Source organism: Rhineura floridana, chromosome 2, assembly GCF_030035675.1.
Source record: "Rhineura floridana isolate rRhiFlo1 chromosome 2, rRhiFlo1.hap2, whole genome shotgun sequence".
NCBI classification, from domain to species: Eukaryota; Metazoa; Chordata; class Lepidosauria; order Squamata; family Rhineuridae; genus Rhineura; species Rhineura floridana.
The window spans coordinates 92,928,103-92,947,970 of record NC_084481.1 but is presented as its reverse complement, the minus strand read 5'-3'; the positions used below and the strand labels follow the sequence as shown (position 1 = coordinate 92,947,970).

General features: G+C 45.3%; 2 protein-coding genes across 14 annotated transcripts in view; one reads left to right on the top strand and one right to left on the bottom strand.

Annotated features, from left to right (window-relative positions):
• Nucleotides 1-3,726: 3,726 nt before the first annotated feature.
• ZFAND2B (zinc finger AN1-type containing 2B) lies at nucleotides 3,727-19,295 on the bottom strand. 9 transcript variants are annotated; one of them, XM_061609364.1, is made up of 10 exons: nucleotides 18,981-19,295; nucleotides 18,371-18,478; nucleotides 15,689-15,783; nucleotides 11,442-11,573; nucleotides 10,437-10,588; nucleotides 9,999-10,103; nucleotides 9,197-9,269; nucleotides 6,832-6,908; nucleotides 6,148-6,301; nucleotides 3,727-5,485 (listed from the first exon to the last, which is right to left on the bottom strand). In XM_061609364.1, exons 2-10 carry the CDS (start codon nucleotides 18,423-18,425, stop codon nucleotides 5,447-5,449), a joined length of 882 nt encoding a protein of 293 aa, XP_061465348.1. In that variant the 5' UTR covers nucleotides 18,426-18,478; nucleotides 18,981-19,295; the 3' UTR covers nucleotides 3,727-5,446. The 9 variants fall into 9 exon arrangements, with proteins under 9 accessions (XP_061465348.1, XP_061465349.1, XP_061465344.1 ...); XM_061609365.1 differs by having other exon boundaries at nucleotides 18,371-18,475; nucleotides 18,981-19,294; XM_061609360.1 differs by lacking the exon at nucleotides 18,981-19,295 and adding an exon at nucleotides 18,733-18,959.
• TTLL4 (tubulin tyrosine ligase like 4) overlaps nucleotides 18,897-19,868 on the top strand; it is a 41,815-nt gene continuing 40,843 nt past the window's right edge. For 3 of the 5 annotated variants that reach the window (XM_061609355.1, XM_061609357.1, XM_061609356.1), the window contains exon 1: nucleotides 18,897-19,283. The gene's annotated coding sequence lies outside the window, so the exon portion shown is untranslated. The remainder of the gene's footprint in view (nucleotides 19,284-19,868) is intronic. The other 2 variants (XM_061609358.1, XM_061609359.1) reach the window with 2 other exon arrangements.

The window sequence follows — 19,868 nt, the reverse complement described above, 5'->3', positions numbered from 1 at the left end:
GGTGGTGGGGCACCGCAGGGCCAACCCGAATGCAGCCCTACCGACCTCTTTGGCCCGCGGGACTTTCTGGGCCACACACCCTTCCCAGGGTGGGAATGCATCCTTTTGCTGTGAGAATACCTCTTGCTTGCCAGGACAGAGGGGTGCGTGAGTAGGTGTTAAAACTACCCTACTGTACAAAGGTAAAATTTGCATTTGTTGCTCCACCCACTTTTGCCTCTGGTCTTGCCTTACCGCTGCCATATTGACCCCTGAAAGTTGCACAGAAGGCAATATGGCCCTCAGGCTGAAAAAGGTTTCCCATTCCTGTTATAAACAACTAAAGGGCCCTGTGTGCTATCTACACACCTAAAAGGCACAAATCCCTTTGCTTGAAAGAGGGGCAAACCACTTGACTTCTCCTGAGAAGCAAGTATGTTCTAAGAACACAATTTCAAAATACTCTTAGAATACTATTTTTTAAAATACAGTGAATATAGTCACTGAGGGGCTGAGAATCTTGTTAATCATCCTTCCTACAGGGAAACTCTATTGGCTACTGAAAAGATGTAATGGTGCCACTTGACAGGCGCAAGCTAAGGTGAAGAAAAAGCAGTCTGCGCATGCTCAGAAGTATGTCTTTATTACCAGATTTCATAAGAACATAAAAGAGAGCTCTGCTGGATCTGCCTAAAACTACATTTAGTCCACGCTCCTGTTTCCCTCCATGGTGGCCAATGAGATGCCTCTGGAAGCCCATGTTAATCGATTTTTGCCACTCAGTAACTGGAATTTAGTGATCTGCTGCCGCTGAAGTTCCTGCTAAGCCACACTACTCATAAGCAGTTCACTTTAGCCATTCAGGACACTTGCTGAGGGGATACCAGTGGTACAGCTAAGGCTGGGTTGCAAATCAAAGTCTAGTGCCCCATAGTTGGGGAGGGCGGGTGAATGGCCACCCAGAGAATGGTAAATAAAGGGTTAGCAACAGGCCTGCTAGAGCCAAGTGGGGTTTATGCTGGTTCCCACATCTTTTATTTTTTCATTTTAATTTTTTAAAAATAATCAAGGCCAGGCATGTACATGACTACAGATGCTAATTTTATTTCTTTTTGCTTTAAAATACATTATCCTTTCTTCAAGAAAATGGTTCTTATCCCCCCATAAATGTACCTTCCATCTGTGCAGCAAAAGCAACCCATTTCATTAATGTAGTCATGATGGCGCTATGATTTAAGTGAGTTTAAAGTGTGAAATTGCACATGTCCAGAGTATTTCCCCCCTTTTTTTATCTGGGGTTACTAAACTCTCTTTTCTTTCTCTCTAACATAACAGAAATGTAGAAACAGTTGTAAAGCATAGAATGGGGGTGGGAATGTTAATTGTATTACTTCAGTTGTGAAGCACACGCATGACCCTCTAAAAGGGGTTAATACCATTAAATCCAGGCTCTAAAATTACCTAGCTGACCTACTGATGGCTGTTGATAGGGTCATTAAGAAAAACCAGACTGTCACTTTCAGAAATTGAAAATTACCTGCAGCAATCAATAGGACAAGAAGATTTCAGTTTGACTGGACTTGGCAGCACTTCCGCCCTTGAGACCAACATTTTGAAATGGCAGTTAGCAGGTTACAGGGTTGGGTTTTGCTAAAGTATCAGATTTATAAAAACAAAGGACAAGCACCACAGCACTTCTGAAGCTAATTGGTTTATTGTAAAGTACAATTAAGTTTCCTACCACAAATGCAATAAACCAGTTTGCCTCTACAGTGACACTGTGCTTTTTGTCTTTTCACAGCAAGAGATTACCAGGCCTCTTCTCCCGAGATTGACTCTCTCAGGATTAGGGGCTGTTCCTTCTGACACAACAAAATGCAAATTATCACTCATTTACTTGAGCATTGTATTTGAAGTGTCTATTGTTAATCAGAGATTAACAATCTCTGATTCCCTTCATCTTCAGTTCTCACCTTCTTATGCTCTGTAGGAGCTGTGAATTTATAATTCCCTTCTACCTCCAGTTTATTTATCTGAGATGGTGGCCTAGGAAACTAGTTAGAACATTTTCACAACTAATGTGAAAGTCTCTCATCCACGTATCTTTGATGAAATCACTGCGGTTCCAACTGATTCACATTAACCACTTTTCACAAGGGACGCTGCTGCCACTGCCATCACTCTGCCCACTTAGCCCAGGAGAGGCCACTCACCCACTTCCTGAATTACAGCCATTCACATGTGCATGAAGGTGCTGTACTAAGAGCAGGATGGGGACCCTACGGCCCTCCAGATGTTAAGGCTTCTAGCAGGCTGAGCTTGCATGGCATGGTCAGGGGTGATGGGAGAGCCGAAATCATCTGGAGGGCCACCACTTCTCTACCTCGGGTACAGAGGGCTAGAAGGGAAGTCAGATAGGCCATTTGGTAAATAGGTTTTCCCCTCTTTCTTCATTCCATGAGAGGATTTTGTGGAAAATGCAATGCATGAGTAGTGGTCCAATTTTGCAGCATCATGCAGCTGCTGCACAGATCAACTGCCCAAATTCATCCCTCTGCAATATGCACATATGCAATATGTTCTTTTATATACTGATCGTACCCAGACCCAACATTCTCTAGTGTATGTATCCAACACCTCTCCCAACATTTTAGGCTAAGCCTGCTCAGCTTGTGCTGCAGCCAGCCAAACACAGTTCACCAGCCACCTATCATTGCGTGCCACGTGTTCCGCAGGCGCCTTTTCTCCAGTCCCAGGAAAGCAGGACACTCAGTTTTGAGTCCCACACAGGTTATCTTAGATGGCCGGTGGGCTGCAATTAGCTTGATGCATCCCAAGTTATGAATGCCTGTTTTAGCTCAAGGTCACTCTGTTTCCTACACAGATGCCCTAACTATGCTGCAAATGACAGCTGCTGGGTCCATATCCCTGCATACACCTGCTCCATCACCAGATAACATTGCTGCACTATTAATGTGGCTTTAAAAGATCAAAGAGCCTTTTGTTGAATCATTTCCCAAGCTCAGGGATTAAAAATAGAGCCCTTTTAAAAATGGAAACTTGAATTTAAAATAAATTAAAATGTTAAAGCCTACTCCTAAGTTGTACCAAACACATGGAACTGAAGGCTGCCTTTCTATGGAAGAAAACCACAAGGAAACATAGCTGCCATCTGAGGTTAAGCATTGCACATAGTCATGGGCACTTCATGTGCATATTTATGTAGAAACGAGAGATAAAAAAACAATTGCATTTATTGTTGTGGGCTTCCTACTGGACTGGCAATTATGCAAGGTATGAGGAGTCAGGAGATGCCATCCTAATCACCACTGATCTGTTTTCCAATTGTATGCTACCCAACTATCCGAGCTATGCAATGTGTTCAATTTCAAGTTAAAATTGTGTACAACTCTAGGACTGAAAGAACACTGACATCTATTGTCTATGTCCTAAACAAAGGTAATTTCCCCCTCTATCAAGCCCTTGCTTTTGAAACTACAGCCTTGCAGCCCAGTCCTGTGAATGCCCATTGATCAATTCAACGTAATTTCAAATCACTGTGAAGTGGATTGCAGCCTTAGCCTTTCAGTGAGCAATCTTCCTTAGCATCTACACATGTACACACAGAAGCATAAATGTATATAAATATTGCCTGAACATATATTATTTTGCAGAGCAAAAGTGGAGGTGGGTTGCATGACCAAAGGGTTTGAACTAAGCTTCTAGGTTGCATAAAGACTATTTCACTGCAAACAAATATATTTTATTTGTTATGGCAATCAGTTAGCATGCATGCATATTCTGGAAACACATGCATTTCAAAACGGGGAACCTGATGTACAAAAAATAAATTGGACAATTTTCCTGTTAACTTAAATCATGACATAGAAATTGCCTAGCATGAAGTTAATCTACCCTGGGATAGCCTATGTCCCTAGCCATGCTATTGCTGAGCAACGCAGGTAGATGGCATACTATAATTGTTATTGTACAGTGAATATCCCCCAACTCCAAGCACTGAGCTATTTCTCAGAGAAACCCAAACAACTCATTCCCACCCCCAACCTTTTGGAACAGATGGATGTTGTGTGCTCTCCAAAAAAACAAAACAAAAAACAAAACCACCACCACCACCACCAAAAAGCCATCGTGAAAGCAAGGGACAAGCCAATTCTATCTGTGACTTTATTGGCTCCCAGCAGCTTTCCCACAATGCTGTGCCATCCAATCTTTCACCTCCCCCAACCCTGTAGGTGATATGTCAAAGGCACAGAATGCTACATGGTGAAGTGGCTACTGCAGAGGGAGCGGCATTAACCACTGCAGCAGAGCATAGAGCTGGAAGCCCAAGGCTATACATTTTTTAAAAAACATCTGGTAGAAGACAGTTTCTGATCAAAGCATGCAGACAGATGACAGACATCCATGTGGTCATTGAGGTATGGGTGCCACCTGGGGCCAGCCAGCTTTGCCAACATGCAGTCTGAAACAAACTGGCTACCTACCAGAAGTGGAAATGTCCCTTCCTAGCACTATAAGGCAGCCACTTGACCACTGGTCACATCAAGGCTGATCTTTGGCAGACTTTTAAAGGGGCTGAGTGTCAAGAGTTCTGGCAAGGGGCTGGAAGCAATAGTGTTCCTTAGAAAAGGGGAGAATTCTGACATCACCTCCCAGCAGGGAAAGGGATTACACGGAACAGGCCCCAGAGATATCCTCCTTTGCTTGCTGTGATAGTCTCATAATGAATCCTGCCTCTTTCTGGAAGACTTCCACGTTGCATTGTGCTTCCCATGATTTTGAATGCTGTTGCTGCAGCAGCAAAGCCAGCATTTGACAGAGAAACTGTGCAAGAGTAGCTCTAGAAAGATAATCCCTCCCCGGCCCCATCTTCCCCTATAGAAACAGGTAGCAAGAAGAAACCCAGCAGCACCAAAAACAAGGTAGGGAAAACCTCACTCAGCCCAAAGCATTTAGCACCACCTACTGTCCAACTGTGGGACTGCCACAGGCTGAGACAGAAAATGGGCTGGCAGTGGCGAATGTCTCCTTCAAACTCTCCATGGTTACAGGACATCCCTACACAGCGAGAGTTTGATATTTAATTCAACTGATGCCAGTGCTGCCTCTCACTCTGCCCCCTTCCTCTGCTGTGGACTACACTAGCCATGGCTCTGTGGAAAGACTGGAAATCGCTACCCCAAGACTACCACTTAGCTCCATCCTGTGGGAGAAAAGCTGCCAGCTATCCCAGAAGGTGTACAATGGTCACAGTGCAAGGTGACAACAGCTGTGTAGAAAAGAGAGAGAGAGAGAAAGACACTCTACGAGGATCAGGCAGGGGTCCAGCCTTTGGTTCATTGTTAGTAGCCCTGAGGGAGTGGCAGAGGGAGGTCACCCAAGTGTGGAAAGAGGAAGAACCGCAGCAGCCAGGCATGGTTCACAGGCTGATCCATTCTTCTTGTGCTCAGGACAGGCAGCAATTGGAGGGTTTTGTGCTTCGAGTCTAGGAGGACACAAATATGCAGAGGGTAAGGAACAGCAAGCAATGGGAACACATCCTTCCCTCCTTGTCTGACAAGACTGGGCGGGGCTGGCCACTTCCTGGATCAGAGTGAACCCAAACAATCCTACCACCGCACCCCACGTACACAAAACTCACTGCCTGGTGGGTTACAATATCCCATCCACAAGAACAGCCACCCCCTGGTTACATGCTTGTCATGGGCTCCCCTTTCCTACTTCATATATAAAAAATTATTTTGCAAGGAGAGGAAAAGTTCCATCATTCTGTAATCCCAACTTGAAAACAGGCCAGGTGGCCAAAGATCACATTTTAACTATATTTAAAATCTTGGGTACACAAGTTAGCCTGACCTTTTGAAACACCTACCTATCTCCTATGCTGGGGCAGAAGGATTCAGTGTAGTTGTTAACCTATTCTCCCCCTCCATACACACACCCAAAAGCATTTTCCAAATGGAGGAACATCCAGCCTCCTACTATACAATAGTTTCTGGGCTCTTGTTGACTGGACTGGCTTTGGCCTTCCTTGCTGAGATACAGAACAATCTCTCCTATTCACAAGAAAGCCTTGGTAGATTGGCAGAGCCTATGCACAGGAGGAGGATCAGAAGGCATTTGTGGAAGTTTCCTCATCTTGCTCACCTGTTGCTGCTGCTGTTGCAGCCGCCGGTATTCTGCCTCGCTGGCTGAAAGGGCCCTAGCCAAGGCCAGATCTTCCTCCTCCTGGGTGCTGTTTGAGGCACAGGGACCGGAACAATTAAGACTCTTCCCCACCTCATTCAGAATGCACCCTATTCTTGTGATTGAAATGTGTTTTAATTCTTTTTAGTATTGCATTTTAGATTTTGTAACCCACCCTGGGACCTATTGGTGAAGGGTGGGTAATAAATATTAGTAACAACAACTATTTACCCAGCAACTTCTTGGCACATTTTTCCCCAAGACAAAGAGCACAATGTAATTATTCATTTTATTTCAAAAGAATTTGTATATCACTTAACTGAAAAAACTTCTAAGTGGAGGCTAGTATGTTGGTGCACCCATGATGATCTCAACATATATTGGTTTATATTAAATACTTTGAGGGCCTGACCAACACAGACTGTCTGTTTCTAGCCCAGTTAGCATTCAGAGAACTGGAGTTGACATCAACAGATCAGGGGCAGTCCACTGGCACTGCAGTTAGAACATGCATGTCACAACACCCCCACCCCCACCAGAGAGTTGCCTATATATGCAGATTCCAAGCAGGCAGCCTGGCACAGCGACATTAGTAAAATCTTGAAGCCATCTGTTCCCTGCAGCACTGCTGCCACTGTGTTGTACCTGGAGGGCTGTGGTTGGGTGGGCACCGCCTCTGCCAGGGACATCTCTAAGGCTCGTTGCAGCGCTTCTTCCTCACTCTGGAATGAGACACAAAACCAGATTCAGCCTGCAATGGGAGAGGCTAACAGCCTCAGCTCCTTGCAGGGGGCAAGGCATATTCCATGAACTTTGGATAGTTTTGTTGTTGTTGTTACATTTAGAGCCCACATGTTGTGCAAACTAATCCATGTTGTGTAAAACATTTGCATATACTGGAGTTTGCAAATAACAGAGAGGACAAAACAGGAGAGTCAACATATCAGAAAACAGCTTCCAACACTGGATCATGGAGCTTCTACAGGGCTCAGACAATCTTAGCTTTAAGGTTTTCTTTTGGTTATTATTGTATGTATACAGTAGATGTTTCTAGCTGGTTGCAGTCAGGCTCCCTGAGAGATACGATGGGCCTCAGAGCAAACAATGCCCACAGATTCTTATTCCTTTCTTTTCCCCAGTCCTAAATCCACTACCACCTACAGCTGTCCTATCCTGCCAAAAAATAGCTCAGGCAGACAGTCACGCTTTTACACAACCCTCTTGTGAATCCTGTAATTGGGCTCCAATTCTCATTAGACCCAGCCAGCATGGCCAACAGTTAGGGATGATGAAAGTTCAACAACATCCATAAGGGCCACAGGTTCCCAGGCTCTGCTGTGAAGGAAGCAAGCTGAGGCAAGTCTCTCTTTTCCCTCTGTCTGGGCCATCCACAGAGAGGGGGCCATTGCAGCAGGCCATGAAGCCTAGGGCATTTGCCCAGGTGGAGCCGCTGCAAGAGAAGATCTCTGTCATAGTAGCAAATACTCAAACGAGAGAGGGGAGAAAGAGTGTATGTGAGGAGGAATGAGTTCTCCCTAAAGACTTGGCCTTAGGAATTCTCTCTAGCTACAAGTGAGGCACTCCTGGAAGTATGTATTATTATTATGAGTTTTTAACTAATAGCGTAGGAATTCAAAGGGCAGCCGTGAGTGGAGTTTCTAGCGGGCTGAGGCAGTACTTCCACATTCAGATCTACTAACAATTCCCCCAGTCCAAAATGTTTGCCTTTTCCTACTTATGGACCAAAACGTGAACAAACTGCAGAAGAACTTTGCAAAAATCTCGAACTGTGTTACATTGAGAGCAGTGTGGTTTAATATTACAAATGTGCTGGACACTTTTTTTTGAGAGCTGGGTACAAGTCCTACTTAGGTCTTGGATTCAACAAGAGGATTTTGGCAACAGGCTTTTGGTTGGCTCTTTTTGTGGAAGGGACTTTGATCAGGCGGAGGCTGCCAGTAGAGGAAGTTGGTGTGGGGAAGGAGAGAGGAATCTTCCTTTCACCCTGCAGCTCCCAGAGCAGCCCCATGCTGTCTGGAGGGTCTCCCAACCCTCTGGAGCAGACTTTTTTTGAGGTACAGTGGAAAAGAAGAATTGCAAAAATCCAACTCCCCCTTTTCTGCCCCTGGAGCATCCACTTAGCAGAGTTCCACTGCAGGCAAGTCTGGATCCAACCTGTCCCATGGTAGAAACCCCTCATAGATGCAAATGAAGTACATAAAGTGAAAAGCCCACTTGAAAGCTTAAACAAAGCTTACACCTGAAGATATCCCATAATATACTATATTAGTCCCCTCAATTTGTTGGCTTCCAGTTTTATTTGCAATTGAGCTCAAGAATTTGTTCTCACTTTTGAAGCTCTTAACTATTTGCCGCTCCTCCTGATCAGTCCTTCGTTTCCCACTGGATTCCAGTCTGAACAATTACGACTCCTCTTCTTGTTAGACCCAGGATTTCTTGTCCCACTTACCACCATCCTTTCTCTTTGGCTTCATTTAAATACTAGAATGTTCTTCCTGCAAATATCTTTAATTCTCTGTTTCTTTAAAAATCGTAACTTCTTAAAATGCATTTTCCCCTTGCATTTGCCTGTCAATTCTCCTTCCCCATTTTAGTCCTTTTAAACCTACTTGATTTCTCATACTTCTAAGTTCAGAAAAGCCATTTTTGTAACTACAATGCATTCCTATACATGTCTACGTAGAGGTAAGCACCACTGATTTCAATAAGGTTTGTTCCTAGTAGGTATAGGATGGCAGTCTTAAAACTGATTTCACATTACTTTCTTAAGCCAAGCAATGCACAACTTTGCATTTCCCCCTTATTCTTACACCTGTTTAAGATTGAAAGCAGTTTGCAAGTCATTTGTTTTATCTTATGTACAGCAATGCGATCATGACAAATATATCCATTTTGCAGCCATTTCTCAGGACAGTGGCATGCGTGTGATGGGAAAGAGGAGAGCCTACATATAATGCTTTGAATGCCCAGTTTGTTGGCCATGACTTACCAATCCATTCTGCAGGGCAATGACTGGAGGGGCTATGCTTTGGGGCAGAGTTGCTCTTGCTGTCTCACTGGCTCTAAGTGTGAAAGAGAACAGGAGGCACTAAGGCATGTAAGTTGGGGACAGAAAATTCACGGGCATGATTCACTAGAGCCTGTTTACAGCACAAGGTGGGGTTCTTGTGCCTTGAGGAGGTGTGGGCTAAACTGGGATCTAGGTTTGGAACACAAACATATTCCCCCTATGGTGAGGTTCATTAGGCTCAAGGACATTATTGGACAGGCTTTAGACCAGGAGTGGCTAATCTTTTTTGGCCTGAGGTCCTCATTCACTCTTCACCAGTCCCTGGGGGGTCATATGCCAGGACTGGGTGTGGTCACCCCACATTCTCCCACACCTGTGGGGGCAAACATGCACCCCCCAACCCATCCATGCAAATGACGGAACCAATGAACGGGGATATATACAAGTTGCACCCTCATTAAGGCACTGAACTGGGCAGACACATTTCAACCTTTTCACCCACCCCAGCACCATGTCTATTTTAATTGTTCCTTCCCCCCCCCCGGCCATCAAAATTGATGGGGCTTTATGTGGGGTGGGTGGGAAAGTGCAGAAAAAAATGTGCTTGGAAGGTCATATGAAGCCTACGGGCAGGGGTTAGTCCCCACTTTGGAAAAACATTAGCAGGAGCAAAGTGTCAAGGATCACAACTATTACAAGGCCTCTTGAAGCTATACTGCAGACTGTAGCTGCTAGCAGAAGATAGGGTAGGAGACAATGCAGATTAAGGCAATTATCGTACCTGCTGGAGGTTGGCAAGGTTGTAACAGATCTCATGGCTCCATGGCATGGTGCAGTGCTTGTAGCTGCTTTGACAGATCTTTGAGCTCTGGCAATCGAGGCATTCCTGAAACAAAAATTCAACTCTTGGTAATGCATCAGCCCCATTATTGTACCAAACCATCCTCTGCTCCTTCTCCCAAGACTAGTAAGAATCCACTTCAGTGCTATCCTTTGCTGCCACGTCAAATGTCAAGGATGATGGGGTCCATCTGTATCTGGAAAGCCACAGGCTCCCCACTCTTGTGCTAGAACAACCAAGAATGAGGAGGAAAGTATGTACCATTGTTCCCCAGAGTGTGCACCCAAATTATCACATTGGTGTGTGCATGGGTCTGTCTGTCTGTCTCGCACATGCTTACATAGTTCTGTCCAGGATAGCCCCCAGTCCCGCCTTTACCCTGCCTTAGAGAGGGAATGCCCAGCGCCAGTGCAATCGTGATCCAGAGGGTGTCGGTGCTTGAGGCAGAAATTGCCATGACACTGGTCACAAAGAACTTTCATCATCTCCCGTTGCTTGCAGCCAGGTCTCTGACACTTGTTGGTAAAGATCTAGGCAGATGGACACAATTGTGATTCAGGACAGGTGGGAAAAAATGGGGGAGGCAAACAAGACATGCCTGCTTTGTACCTAAATGCATACAAGAGACCAGGAAATGCCATATTGTAAACCTCTAAACAATGGAGAAATGGGCTCTGAATTAATACTCTTAAAGCAGGACTGGGGAACCTGTGACCCTCCAGATGTTACTGTACTAAAACTCCCATCATTCCTGACCATTGGCCACACTGGCTGTGGCTGAAGGGAGCTGCAGTCCAACAAATATTTACAGGGCCACCCATTTCCCACTCTGCCTTTAAGCTTGCTCTTGCTCTGCAGCCAGAAATAATTTACTTTGTTGTTTTTTTATGTGCCTCCAAGTTGACTACAACTTATGGCGATCCTATGAATCAGCGACCTCCAAGAAATAATTTACTGGTGCTACCCAATTCTGAGGTGTAGCTCTTCTGCTATCCCATCCTTTCAAATCCTCCAAGCAATTACCCACAGATATCCTAAGCTGTAGGCTGCTCATTGCTTTGCCATTGAAGAGATCCTTAAACATCTGGACCATGCTGGAAAGGAATATGGGAAGCTGCTTTATACAAAGCAGGTGATTGGTCTAACTAGCTCAGTACTGTCTACACTGATTGGCGATGGCTCTCCAGGGATAGGTCTCCCAGGCCTACCTGGAGATTATAGGTACCTTTTTGCAAGCAAAGGATGTGCTCTATCACTGACCTGCTAGTGGAACCCAGAACCCCCTGGGGCACACAATTCACCCTTTGGGTATATCAGATTTTAATGGACTTAAAGTAAAGTGTCCCACCAGAGGCAGTAGAGAAAGTAGTTACAGCCTCTTACCTTGCGCTTTCGCTGAGCTGGGTCCGATTTGCAGTCCTGATCAATGTGCGTTCCCACCACAATATCAGGCATCTCTCCTCGCTTGACAGGGATAGGGATGCTGCAAAGTGGACAGACGGGGACCTGCACATCCTGGGGATAGAACAGAAATTGAACCGGTTCACAATGGCCATTCCCTTGGCCCACTCAATATAGAGCACTGCAAGTGGGATATACAACAAAATATGGCAGTGTGTCCTCATGCCCCCATTCCAAGTTCCAGCCTGCCATTCTCTCCAAGCAGGGTATTCTATTCTCCACTGTGATGTTCCTATATTAATGTATATATGGTAAGTGTTGGTTGTTTAGAAGATACATGGTAAGTGGAGTGAAAGAGGAGGGGGAGTGAATGGGCAGTAGAATGCTAGATGATTGGCTGAGTGTTTAAAATGGCTGAACGTATAAAAGGAAGAGAGACAGTGGAATCTGGGTGGTGGTGGTGGATGAGGTGAACTGAGTGGGTTGCTTGGTGGGGTTTAGAGAGTTGTTTGCCAGGAGAGAGTGGAGAAGGAGGGGGGTGGAGTTCGGATTAGTATTGAGTAAAACCATATGCTTATGTGCCTTAAGAAGAAATCTTGTTAATCTTGTTAGCTTTGTTATCTTTAATAAATACTTAATTTGGTTTACCAAAGGCCTGATCCTTGGCTGGGGTTTCACAGACCAGAAGGGAGGGTAAGGTAACGACGAAGGCTGAAGGAAAACTGTAACAAATGGTGGCAGCGGTGAAGAGAATAACAATACCAGTATTCAGAGTCTCTGGGAATACTAGTATTAGGACGTGACTGGTGGTTGCCTAGCAGGGGGATCTGTTGAGATCTGTGCTAGAGCGGGGAGAGAAACAATAAAAAAAGACAGTCCAGACTGGTGGAGTCCCTGGTGGTGCCTAGTGACAGGCAGTAGCCACGCGCAGGTAGGAACCTGACAGGGAGAGCCAGGAAAGGGCATCACATCCACCCCCACCAGTTTTCCATTTTTCTTTTCTCATTGATATTCAAAATTCTGTATCTACAGAGTAGGTTTTTTTTAGGCTTTAAAAAAATTTTTTTTTGCCCATTAGGTTTTTTAAAAAATTTCTGCAAATTTTATCAGGGTACTCCATGCAACCATTATTTTGTTTCTCAGTGGCCCTGTTTTGGCTCCATTTGTGCTGGTACTCACTTCCTGAATTCACTGTTACAGGGAGTGAACACTGTCCCATTAAAGCCATGGGAGACTGCCAGTTGGTGTTGACGCATGACAGGGCCTTCTCAGTGGTGTCTGTGGCCTGCATTATTGACTTTCAGGAGGAATTTAAAACCATTCCCATTCACCCAGGCATTTGATGGCTAAAAGATATAGTTCCTGGCAACCGTGAAATTATTAGCTGAGAGAATGTGATCATTTTAAAACTTTTCAGAATGTTTTTAATTATATTGTTTTAATGATGTGTTTGCCACCCTGGGCTCCTTTCATAGAAAGGGTGGGATATAAATTGAACTTTAATTATTTATTATTAATAATAATAATCCAAGTCATCAATAGTCAATCCTAACAAGAAGCACTTCCAGGAAATGCTCCAGTTTTGAGAAGCCATTTAGAGGAGTTCTAACGTTATAGGGCAACCACTGAGAGCTGCCCTGGGTTCTTTTGTGGGAAAGCGAAGGACATAAATTTAGCAAAATAAAAATATATGCATACCCATCTTGCATGGAAACAATTTCTAAAGAGGTAGCCTTGCTTGTTGTTTCTGCTGTTATGGATTATGCTTGTTGCATCTTTAAACCAAACAGATTAAATCTACTAATTTAAATGTGCCAATGTTTCTCTTGTTTTCATCTGGTTTGGAACTGATGCACAGTTAAAAAGGTGTTCAGACAGTGGCCAGTCATTTTCTTATTTCAGGTCTGGTTTGTGTTATGCTTGGTTTTTCAGATGTATAGGCTAACCTAAACTGAGCCTGCCAAACATAAATTAATGCTTGTTATGATTCAGCTTCTGTTAGTGCACCAGCGTCCAGTAGCCACCCATAGCTAAGCATGGATCAAGTAAGAGAGATCACAAGGCATGGGACCAGCTGAGAAGAAAAGACAAGCTGGGTATTATCAGTGTAGAGGGCACCAAAGTCCCAGGTCTCCAGATGATCTTGCACATTGGTCTCATACACAGCTGGAAAAGAAAAAACCCTGTAAAGCAAAGATGGCTAACTCGTGGCTCTCCAGATGTTGTTGGACTCCCAGTTTCCATCATCCCTGACCACTGGCCATGTTGGCTGGGACTGATGGAAGCTGGAGTCCAACAGGTTAGTCACCTGTGCAGTAAAGGAGGGCTAACAAGCCCTGATGTTTCAGTTTGAGGAATGCACACAACTCAAGGAGAATCACCCATGGCAGGTCCTGCACCCTTGTCATCCATGTCTTGTGATCAACAGTATCAAAAATCAATAAGGTAAGGTCTCCTATTGATCTCTTGGCATAGATCACCATTAAAAGAAACAAGTAACAATATCAGTACCCTGCTCAGGTTGAAAGACACACTGGCAGGTGTCCAAGGACAGCAACCAGGTGCCCTTCAAGCTGAAAACCAGCCACCTTCTCAACAACTTTCACCAAAAAGAAAAGGTTGGATGGAGACAGAGCAGTAACGGGATGGAAAATCAACATGAGAATTAGGGTTTCTGAAAAGAAAATGGACCAATATGGATTTTAAGACATCTGACACTCCACCTTTTTCCACGGAAAGCATTAACAATCCAAGACAGCAAGTGGATACAATTTCCCTGGCTATCTTTCAGCAATACAGATGGGCATGGATTTAATTTGCAAATTATTGTTCACATGTTTCCCCATCTCCCATGATACACCTCTGCATTAGTTTGCAAGACTGGCTGGAATCAGGAGTCCAATCAGTTCAGGTTATTCTGCATTTGGAAAAAATAAAACTCCACTTTTCTGCTTTTGATATGCAAGAGTGCCAATCGAACTGGATTGAACTTTTGTCGTTCCTATACATGTACACAAGCTGAACCATTATTTGAAAGTCTCTGCTGAACCTTTACCACTTTGACTTATTCACTGAAAATTTATACAAGCAGGAGAAGATGGAGCTTCTGACACCTTAAACTATTTCTGTATCAGCCCTAATTGCTTCTAAACCAAAACAAATATGAGCCATATTTGACTCAGAAGGGTAGGTGGTAAAATCAGTACAGCAGGCTGATGCTGACTTATTCTCCAGATGGAGCAGGGGTGGGGAACCTGTTTTCCTCCAGATGTTGCTGGATTCCAACTCCCATCAGTTCCAGCCATCATGGCCAAGAGTCAGGGGTGATGGGAATTGGGAGTCCAGCAACATCTGGAGGAACATAGGCCTCCCCCTCTCCCATGGTAGAGAGAGTCTGGGTTCACCAGGCTTCTCTCCAACCGTTAACAATTCTACTGGATGGGACAAGCAGCTACAATGTCAGCAAAGAAAAACTTCTTCACAGCAGCCACTGCCACAAGCAATGACAGAAGATCTCTGAGAATAACTGTGTTGATGGCTAGGACCACCTGGCTCTTCCACATGCTGTTAACAGAGCAGTCATTAAGATCAACAGATATATTTTTCAGGGCATTCTGAAATGTGACTGCCTCCAACATGAGCCTCCAATGTCAGACAAATTTAACCACCATCCTCCCTCAACCCAAGGGGGCACAGAAGAGCACAGCACAGGAGTGCCTCCAAATGCAATGATCTGATCATGTCAGGTGTCTTTTCCTCATCTCCCCAATCACTGGATCGCCTTTTTCCAGGCCACTGCACAACACCAAAGCTTGCTCCATCTCATGGGCTAGCTGTCATTTGATATAGATCCATGGTTGTCTCAAACCACAAATTCCTGCACTAGCATTGAATAGTGCCATGTTACACTTTACACAAGGCTGGGAAACCTCTGGTGCTTCAGGTGTTGCTGGACTCCAGCCCCCATCAGCTTTGACCACTGGCCATGGTGGCTGGGGCTGATGGAATCCCAACACTATTTGAAGGGTCAAAGGTTCCCCATTCCTGACTCAAGGGCATAATGAGGCTGCAGCCAAACAGCTTTCTCCACAGCATGGGAGAACTCCTCCATTTGGAAAGGACAAGGTCAATGTGTCTCATGGACGCTGGGAGTCCATTTACATCTGATGTATCACAGAGCATCCCAAGCTTCCCGGCATCAAATTCTGTCCCCTCCAAGCTTCACTTACCTTCTTGTAAGCTGAAGTGCAGTTATGATGGGCATAGGCAACATGGTCAGTGCAGAATAGCTGCTCGCAAGCGTCACATTTCAGGGGTAGAAAGTCTGAGGGCAGGAAAGGACAAGACAAAGAATAGCTGCAAATGTCTTCTCTGCAGCCCTCCAATGGGGAACCCAGATATTCTACCGGATGTTACAGTAGTGGAACTGCTAGGTTTCCTGTGTTTTAAGGGCATGGGCCTTTTTTCAGTTCCCAAGAGCGTACTGGACAGGTAAGCAAAGATCTGAATACAATGAAGTTGTTATGGTAACTGATGAGCAACGCAGAGTCAAATAGATGTGCAACTGGGAAAAGGATCCAGGATGCCCCTCTTTCTGAGACCCCTCACTGTGGGGCCCCAATATAAAATTAACAAGCTAATATCCAATTTACAGATCTTATTTCTCCCTGGATCTTAAAACAGAGAACCAGAAAATACTTTTAGAAGTGGGGCAGAAAGAAAGCACATTTATTTTTGTCTATCATGAAACAGAGCTAGAGCCAGATTGCACAGCAGGTGGCTGAGTTTGTAGGGAAAAAAACCTGGCATGCAATAAAAAACTGTGGACAACTAAGCAACATGTTCTCAAACATTCTCTCTCTCACACACACATCAACCTCTACACACTGGGAGGACTTTTTCCCCCAACAAATATTGTGATGTGTGAATCCCCCATGTCTAATCTTTTTTTTCACGAACACGGAACCTACTTCATAGTATGTGTGTATAAGATTGTATTCCTGGGAACTTACGTTTCATCCTAGAGCATCCCAAGAAGGATCCTGATCCCTGCATGCTACTTATTACTATTGGCAGTTACTTGTGCACTTGATGTTCAGCTCTGTATCAATATTAGGGGGTGGAATCCTTTCTGTCTGAAGCATGAAAAATCAGTTGCCATGTTCAATTCCTATCTAAGAAACACCAGTGTTATATTCTTAACTTGGGATTCCCTGAAGCTAGACAGATAAGTTGTATTATCTGGCAGAGGACAGCTCTATAAGGCAAACCTGTGGCCCCACCTGTGGTGGGGAAGCCAGATGTTGTTGGTCTCCAGTTCCCATTAGCCCCAGCCAGCATGGCCAATCATCAGGGTGATGGAAGTTGTGGTCCATCAACATCTGAAGGACTACAGCAGCCTTGTCCAACCTTTGGGCCACAGATGTTGCTGGACTGCAACTCCCATCAGCCCCAGCCAGCATGGCCAATGGTCAGGAATTATGGGAACTGTGGTCCAGCAACATCTGTGGCCCAAAGGTTGGACAAGGCTGGACTACAGGTTTCCCATTTCTGGTGTAAGGAAAGTGTTCCTAAGAGACAGGTAGTATAGAAAGCCGTATTATGTGGTCAGACCAGTGGTCCATCTAGTTCAGAATTGTCTACCCTGTCTAGCATTGGCTCTCCAGGATTTCACTCAAAAAAGCTTGGATGCTTATTTTTTGCATCTCATCTCCAAGATTTCAGGCAGGAGTTTTCTTTCTCAGCCATACCACAAGATGCCGTGGATTGAACATGGGACCTTCTGTATACAAAGTAGTTGCTCTACTATTGAGCTATGGCCCTTCTGCTAAGATAGAGCTAATAACAACAATGATAATAAGGATTATGCCATGATCATTAGTATTTGTTTGTTCTTTTGGGTATGAAGTGTATGGCATTACTTTAAACGCTAAAGCATCTGGGGACACCAAGAACACTTTCAACTGGGAAAATACCAAGGGTGCATCTCCACAGAGAGGCACCTGTTAAATTCCAACCACCACACTCAAGTGCCATCAAAATGGGGACAGCTCTTTTAACATGCTGTGCCCCACACACAAAGCATGTGCTTGTGCCATCATATGACACGCTATCCAAGCTGCAACATACTGCCAGCATAACACATGCAGCAGGCGACAGAAACCACTTCTGAAGCCCTACCAGGAAACTTGACAACCTGTTCCTACAGGTCACCAGTACTTACCAAAACAAGGTATGAACTGTTGAGAAAACAAGTCTGTGAAGATATCAGCACAAACCTGCCTGCTAACGCTTTCCTTAAGTACAGCTCCGCAACATTCCCAAGGCTCATTTCAGTGGGGTATTATTTGCAGAGTGTCCCTCCCTTGAACTCCACTTCAAAGCCCTCAGCTGAAGGGCAAAAGCCAAATGTGACTCAACAACTACAATCTGCTATAGTAGGCCCCAGAACACATACTAGTAAAGTCCATGCTCTGCCCTACAACCTATTATGAACCACCACACTCCTCCTTGTTCTGGAAGAGAGAATAGAATAATCCTGATTCCCAGACTCTCTGCTCCCCAACACAGAACTGGAAACAAAGCCTTGCTTCTCATACTGCTTAAGAGGAGACTGGATGTTACTTACCTTAGCACAGTATTAAGTCATTCCCCCACGCATAGAAAGCTAGCTCAGAATTGCCTGCACTAACTGGCAGGGGCTCTCCATGATCTCAGACTGGAGCCTTTCCCAGCCCCACCTGGAGTTGCCAGGGGCTGAACCTCGGACTTTCTGTATGCAGAACAGATGCTCTGCCAGAGAGCAATAGCCCTTCCCCGTCCCAGTCCCTTAACCTCAGCCCAGTTCCTTAAGAAATCAGAAACTAGCAGAGGAGTTCATGCGGGGCATGCAGCTAAAGACAGATTCTCACCAAGGCGCTTGCAAGACGGTTCTGAGCAATGGGCACCTAAATCTGGAAACTCCATATCGCGGCTAGCGGGCTGGAGTCAGCGAGGGATGGGGGGAAGAATCCTACCTGCTGGGAAGAAAACAGAGTTACAGACTACGGGATCAGAGTACAGAAGGGAGATATCAGCAGCACCCACGGGAGCAGGGTGAGAAGGAAGAGGAGGAACGCAGCACCTACGGGTGGCTAAGCAACTAATGAAGGGGAGGGGACCACAGCACCCAAACGATGTGGAAAGAGAAGGGAGAATGACATCGCTGACTAAAGATAAATTACACAGAAGAAAACCCGTGAAGAAAACAGGAGAGAGGAGGAAAGATCAATACCAAAAACAGCAGGTAGACTCCGCCTTTTTTGCTGCAAACAAGGAAACCTTGGCTCTTTCCACCCCACCCACTTCCGCTCGTAGTCTCGGTGACGTCATTCTGCAATGCCCATATGGCAATGCTACAGTCATCAAAAAATTCAACGAGCAGCCCACACCAGGCCTCCTTCCCTCGGGGAAGGAACCAAGTTTGCCTTAGCCCTGCGGAATGTTGGGAAATATAGGAGAGTGCGAAGCGCGTTCCGGTACCCAAAGTAGTCTTCTCTCGGCCTCTAGAGAGCGCCTGTATACTGCGAAGCCTAGAAGCGGAATGGCGCGGTGTATGACGGTAGTTGAAGTCATTAGTTGCGTAGTTCCCGCTTTTTCCTTATGCGGGACATTGACGGATAATGCCGTCAGCATTCATCATACACTTTAGTGGGGGTGGGATGTGTACTGCAAGGCGCCACACGCGGTATTCTGATCCCGCCTTTGCCGGAAGTATCTCTATAGTAACGGCGGGCGGTTCGGGTAGGGCTGGAGGGGCCCAAGCCACCGCCCGCCCCGGAGCCGGTAAGTTTGGAGTGGGCCCTTGTGACCTCAGCCCTGGGTTATCGCTGATCTCCTCTCCCTCCCTTCTCATTCCGCGAGGGTATTAAGCTTCCTGCCTCGGCTTTACTAAAGCGAGAATTACGTGCCAGACTCTTGTTTCCGGGCGCCTGTATGCGAGATAATTCGCACTGAGCAGTCTGAGTTCATTTGGAAGGCTTATATATCCTTTTTCTCCTTTTCTTCTGGCCCAAGGAAATGTTGATATGTTGGGTCCCTCAGTCGTTCTCCCCACATCCCCGATGTTTGAGGAAAGTTACATTTCTGTATTACTTCTAGGTTTATGGAATGGATGTGGTGAGCAAATCACGTGTGTACAAATATAACTGAACAGCCTTTATCAGGTTTAAGATGGAAAAAGCCGAAAACTTGGTCCTGTGAATGTATGCCCTTGGGGGTAGGGAGCGGGTATTACAGTGGTGAAGTGTTCAAAAGCTGGCCTTTCTTTCTCTTGTGGGTTTTACATCAAAATCAGTTCCATACGTGTTCACAACCCAGTGGCACTAGCTCTGCAGGGTGGTAGTTCTGTATGTGGGTGGGCCAGTTCAC